Source organism: Musa acuminata, chromosome BXJ3-7, assembly GCF_036884655.1.
Source record: "Musa acuminata AAA Group cultivar baxijiao chromosome BXJ3-7, Cavendish_Baxijiao_AAA, whole genome shotgun sequence".
Classification (NCBI taxonomy): domain Eukaryota; kingdom Viridiplantae; phylum Streptophyta; class Magnoliopsida; order Zingiberales; family Musaceae; genus Musa; species Musa acuminata.
The window spans coordinates 12,165,819-12,172,018 of NC_088355.1; the positions used below are offsets into that span (position 1 = coordinate 12,165,819).

The 6,200-nt window shown below is 42.9% G+C and overlaps 1 protein-coding gene across 2 annotated transcripts; it reads right to left on the bottom strand.

The window, feature by feature from the left end:
- Nucleotides 1-572: 572 nt before the first annotated feature.
- On the bottom strand, nt 573-3,215 carry LOC103991930 (transcription factor bHLH35). Of its 2 annotated transcripts, none has more exons than XM_009411475.3 (5): nt 3,059-3,215; nt 2,357-2,522; nt 2,010-2,246; nt 1,733-1,903; nt 573-928 (listed from the first exon to the last, which is right to left on the bottom strand). In XM_009411475.3, exons 1-5 carry the CDS (start codon nt 3,130-3,132, stop codon nt 794-796), a joined length of 783 nt encoding a protein of 260 aa, XP_009409750.2. In that variant the 5' UTR covers nt 3,133-3,215; the 3' UTR covers nt 573-793. The 2 variants fall into 2 exon arrangements, with proteins under 2 accessions (XP_009409750.2, XP_065015029.1); XM_065158957.1 differs by lacking the exon at nt 573-928 and adding an exon at nt 1,182-1,265.
- Nucleotides 3,216-6,200: the final 2,985 nt, after the last annotated feature.

Genomic DNA, 6,200 nt, shown 5'->3' on the forward strand with positions numbered 1-6,200 from the left:
CCATTTTAACTATATGGTTTAGTCATTCTATGTGTGTAGGAACTTCTTCCAAAGGCACACCTGTCACAGGATATAGGGTTAATAGTGAGGGATCTCACAAATTCATTTGCTGGATCGACAACATAGTTTTCTTTGGAAGAGTGATTGATGTCAGGTAGCGTCATCATTTGGATTCTTAGGAGTCACTTTTGATCTCCCCTACTCATAAGCTGGTTGCAGATAAAGTGGAACTCAGAAACACAGCAACATAGAGATCTCCACCATAGCAAGTTCTATCCAAATCAAAATATTGAGATATACTATCGGAAAACCAAGCATTAAAATCAGATTCTAACCAATTATTGAATTTGATCTGTATTATGCTCTGCTGAACTCTTTAGATGTGGTTTAAGTTTGAACATATCAAACAAGATATAGATTTGAGTTAGCTCTGAGGTAAAGAATTTGCTATTAGCTAAATTAACATGTCAATCAAGAGCTAAATTGATTCTTGTTTCTTTTTGCTCGAGGTAAATTGAGTTGCTCTCATTAGCCAAAGGATCACAAACTGAAAAGCTTGCATGTACTGCATATTAGCCAAAGGATCATCACTGCATTACTTAGATTCAGCACCAAAGTTGACATCATAGAAATTAACTACTGTGACGTTGAGCACCCTATACCTGCCTCTAATACTAAACAACCATCTGGTCCCAGCATGAGAGGAAGGCTGGAAAAAGAACCAGGTGTTATTAGCTAGACAAAGAACTTATCCTTGTGGATTGCTGCATGGTAGAGCAGAAGCAAGTAGGTGTTACTGAAGGAAGATGGCTTCATCAAATCCTTCTTGTTGATAAGTCACATAACTTATGGGGCTCTTTGGGACATCAAGCTCTGCAATGGCAACCTCAATCTTCTCCTTCAGTTGAGCACTGTCCATTTCATCAGTCTGCAACACAAATAGCTCATTAGTTCAGCAAGCTGACTTCTTTTTCTTTGGATGAAACTGATTGATTCATTCATTGCTCATGTTTAATTGCTGAGAGTGGTGAAACAAGATTCCAACTTCTCCATCCACATGTCATGCTGTCCACTTGTTCTAACGACAAAGACAAGAAATCATCCACTTGTTCAAGGATTTAAATGTGCCAAGCAGATCCTTTTCAACCATGTGAAAGGCCTTGGTGTGGAAGCAAGTCATCTTTTTCTTCTTTTTGTAGTGGAATTTATGCTCCTTATGGTGACAGCCACATCTGTTCTACTGTTGATGTAGGAGCAACAACGAACTAAAACAAAAAATAAAAGGAGAAATCACACAAGAGATAGATAGCGCATGTGGAACAACACGGTTTCAGACCACATGTTGTGTGTGCAGAATAAAAGAAAGAAGAGATCAGAGAGGAAGAGTCATGTGATAAATGAGCTAAACATGGTGGGAAGATTCAGCTGCCATGCAAAAGTCAACTTTGACTCCCCTGTCACTGCAATTCTCCATGTTGATAACGTGGGCTGTAAGATTCAACACACCCAATGATCAAAGGTGAGCCTCTCGCATGCTGAAAGGGCACCAAACTCAGATGACATATGAGACGGCGATACCTTACTGTTTTGGATGGATCCATGACTGGCCAACTTATAATGTACGAACATGTATGGACGTACTTATATACACATATACACGTACATGTATGTATATATAGCATGACAGGCACTATCACACACAACACAGTGGAAAAATAGACAGAGAGAGTACCTCGACGAACAGAGTGTGCAACAGGTTTTCGGAGACACTGGTGATGTTGGCTGTGATCACTTTGAGGTTGAGAAACTCAAAAAGCTCGCACACCTTGATCATGGTGTCTCTCTTTTTGTTGCAGGTGATGCTCACAACCATCGTTTTCTCGCCCATTTCATTCACTCTGAGCTGCGTGCCACACCACCCGAAACAATCAAATTCCATCGACAAGACTAACCATGGTTTGACCTCAACATGAGAGAGAGAGAGAGAGAGAGAGAGAGAGGGAGCTTACTTCCAGTACTTCGATGGGAAAGGAGGTCGGGGAACCCGGAGCCGACGAGCTCCTTGGAGTTCTCTTCTTCTTTCTCTGCTGCATGAAGGGTACAACATCATACTCGAAGTCACCCATCGACATCTTTTCCTCTCTGAGCGGCTCAAGCTCGGACATCTCTGCCATCATCTTCCTTTCTTGCTCTTGAAGCTGCTGAATGTAATCGATCGCGTCTTTTATGATCGACGCCTTATCCATCTGAATCCACAGATCACAATGAAATGAGTTGCAGTGAGAACCGTAGTCAAATTCCAATAGACCACAGAGCTCCAGCGTCCTTTTGTCGTTCTTTTGGAGTAGTTGCCTACCTTGGTGATGTTGGGGACGACACTCCGGAGCGCGTAAAGCTTTTCGTTGAGTTTCTTCCTGCGATTCCTCTCCATAGCAATGTTCTTCACTGTGGCCGAGGATGTGGTGCCTTCAGGGGAGCTGGAATCGTAGTAGCCACCTGATATGGCCTCCTCAAACCCCCAGCTGTGAACAAAGAGAACTTTGCCAAGATTAGATGATTCATTCATGAATTAAACACCGAAAAGGAGGAATTTTCTCAGAAGAAAGAGAAGTCAAGTGGATTTCCTAAAGGAAGGGAAATAAAAAGAAAGAATCTCATGCTGTTGACCAACAACCACTTCTCCAATTCAGGTGGAACCTCAACACCGTGGTCCTTTTTCCTGGGAAGCCACGAGTGGGAAAGGGCAAGAGGCATCACTGACATCAAAGATGCAGAGTTGATGTCGTTTGTTATGGATCTCTCTCTCTCTCTCTCTCTCTCTCTCTCTCTCTCTCTCTCTCTCTTGTGCTGAAACTAGCAATCAGCAGACAGACAAGATCACTTTCATGAAGCAATCAATTTCCCTTAAATGATTGGTTAGTTTTGCTTGCATAGCTGAAGAGATAAGAAACAGGAGAGCGGAACAGAGGGGGGTATAATGCACAAGGATGCAGTTCAGAGATAGCTCAAGGTGGGGAACAAAGGAGAGGGAGGAGGAAGGTGGGCAGTGAAGAAGGACCTCTCGAACTCCTCCGAGTCGATGAACCTCTTGGTTTCCCAGTAGTGGCTGTACTCGGCCTCCATGTCGTCCATTGCTGCCGTTCGGTGGTGGGAGGGGCAGAAGAGGACCACAGGGAGCTACTATTTATAGATAGATAGAGAGAGAGAGAGAGAGAGAGAGAGAGAGAGAGGCCGAGGAGGAAGTAACGAACGCTTCGAGCAAAGCGGGGTGTTGCGCGTGCGCTTCCGCGAAGGAGAAACTGATAGACGAAGGAGGTCCACCCATCCGCGTGAGACCAACGTGTCCCCACACGTGGGTCCCGCACCTTCGGGTGCTCACACCCGGAAGTACTCTCGCGAACCTTCGCCGCACCCGATCTCTTTGGTCTCGTATTCCGCATGCTTATCGGGTATGTTTATTTCGGATCCATATATCGGATCTGGATCTTGAGTGGGCATGGGAGTCATCCGTGATGCTGGAGAATGGGACATGATGTACTGGCGCAATTTATTGGAGCAAATCAAGGACCACGAATTCACATCAGAAATTGAAGATGTGATGAGATGTGATGGTTGCATGATGCCCCCAAAATCGGGGCCGACGTCTTTGGTGCTCCGACAACACCCTGTGTCCTATCACTAGAGTCAGTATCAATGCCAACTGTTTTAGATAAAAGAGACTTGTAATTCCTTTGAGCCAATAGATTGAAGAGACGTGTGACTCCATTGATGGGCACCTATTTGAGCCAACAGAAGCTTTGAAATCTTGGTTTCTTCTTTTTTTAATATGCTTTAGTAAAACATTAAAGGGAAATAAAAACATAAAGACACTAAGAAATATGCAATTCCAGCATTTTTGCCTTTGATTCCATACGCATTAAGCCCTTTCCTAGAACAAAACAAATTAAGCTTTTCATCTGCTTGATAGAATACCCCAATGGTTCCTTTCGCTACATTATTCTTAAAGGTGCCTTCTGTGGTTTCTCTCTTTCTTACCTGTAACTTTCATCCTTCCTGGCTTCTTTCATAACCCTCTGAATCGTTTCAATATAACTCAATTAATCATACTACATGCATGTGTATATGTGTGTATGGGGATAGAAGAGTACGACATACTGTGGCCACTGGTGTCAATGATGGAGGCCATTAGTTGCAGTTTTCTTTCTTTTTCCTTTTTTTTCTTAAGAGAGAGAGAGAGAGAGAGAGAGAGAGAGAGGATAGATGTAGATTTGATTTGATGATGCAGTCGTCAACAATAACGCCCTAAATATTCTACAGTGACATGACATGATATGATATGTTCCATTCTATTTTCAAACATGGAGATGTCCTTTGTTGAGATGAAACAGATGGCATCTGTCCCCTCGGAAAATTATGGGCATCTGAAACTACTTAGAACTCGCAAAAGATTAATGTCCATCCATTTCCCAGCGGGTGCAGAAATCAGTGTGAATCTCAAGATTCTTATCAATCCATCCTCCATTAATTTAGCTGCCGAAATCAGTATGAAAGTATGTTTGACAAGAAGAAAAAGAAGATTAGCTTTCCAAGTCTCCCACAAGAATAAGGCAAAGGTAAAGGCAAAAAGACTTGCCACTTGTTCTTTGTTCCAAGAATTATTCTCTGTCATGGTATTCATGTACTCACTTCGCTTTCTGCTAGTCAATACTCGTCGAAAAGTCATCCCTTCATGAGCTGGTAAAGAACAAGTCTCGAACACCGGCCACTATTTAGCAAAACACATTGATGCCAGTCAACAACAGTTCATTCCGGCTTGTTGAAAGCGAGACCAAGACTCTCAGGTGCAGGTCAATGTTCTTCCTGCTACCCCGGCGGTCACAGGCCCGCGTTCCACTTGTTGCGTCTCTTGTAATCCAACATTTGATGCATCGAACGAGGATCGTCTATGTCGCATCTCTCTTACGTGAAATGGGAGGACTTGAGGTGGAGGACGAGGGACATGTTCTTCACGTAAGATAAGGATCAATCTTTTCTTCTCCTTATCTTCCTATGAAAGGGCAGTTGCGTAGGAGGAGGATGTAATCAACGCGGGAGTCTTCGTTCCTTCTCCCATAGTTAACACACTTCACACATGATCGATACGGAGGATGCCGACCGACGCTGTAAACACCTTCTGTTGACTTGGACGCCCTCATTTTGTTTGACGTAATGCAAAGGACGAGGAAGAGGGTATCGATTCTCGGGTTGTTCACAAGAAGCCGGTTCGTAAAGCACATCGGACGGTGCGGAGTTGCATCGCGGGTTTGTTGACTCGGGTTGACTCAGTGTGAACCTTCGTCTTGATTTCTTCCCTCCTTGCTTGCGCCCTTTTGGTGCTGAACCCCGCGGCTGGGGACATCGGGGCCCCCGTCGGAGACGCCGGGCGTGGGATTCCCCCACGTGAAGCACGGAGAACACAGGAAAGTCCATGGCGTGACGTCCGGTCCCATGAGAGCTGTGTCGACATGGATCATCGTCAGCACTGTGGCTGAATCATTCGCCATTTTGACGCGTGCAAGCACCACTGCAGGAGTCGGGACGAGCAGTAGATGTCTTGCGTGCAAGGCATATATAAAATGAAGGAAGGATGGCGAAGGAGGACAAGGACGCTTGGTTCTTGGATTGCTACTCATAACCATCCATCTTTACTATTTACCCTTTGAACAAGAAAAGAAACAACAACCTGAATGTGATCATTGGTGCAAGAGAAAGATGAAACGAGGTGTATGAACAAGTACTAAGAAGAACGAATGTGGATGAGAATGCCTCCCCTCCTCAACTAAGGAGAAGAAATTATGGTGAAAAAAAATATATTTGTTTTTCATAAAAGATTAAAAGTAACATGTTAGTCTTATTTTATGGTTAATATTCATACAAAAAAAATTATCCAATTCCTAATTTTTCATGGTTTAATAATTATGGTTTCAACTATTATAAGTTTAGCATCGGATAAAATTTTTTTAGTTTAGTGATATAATCATTATTTTCGATCAATCAACACTCAACAAATAAGGAAGAGCCTATTGGACATACTACATCGATATGAATCTATGGTTGCAAGAATAAATTTATAAAAAATAATCTTCTCATATATATTTTTTATTAAAAATAAATTAAATAAACACTTTAAAAATGATCACGAGCATCTTTTATCCTCGAAC

Bases quoted from the DNA above. Each gene is read 5' to 3' on its own strand.
- LOC103991930 (XM_009411475.3), bottom strand. From the start codon at position 3,132: ATGGACGACATGGAGGCCGAGTACAGCCACTACTGGGAAACCAAGAGG. The intron at 1,904-2,009 runs GTAAGCTCCCTC...TGTGGCACGCAG, and splicing joins TTCCCATCGAAGTACTGGAA to CTCAGAGTGAATGAAATGGG. The intron at 929-1,732 runs GTACTCTCTCTG...TTTGTGTTGCAG, and splicing joins TGCACACTCTGTTCGTCGAG to ACTGATGAAATGGACAGTGC.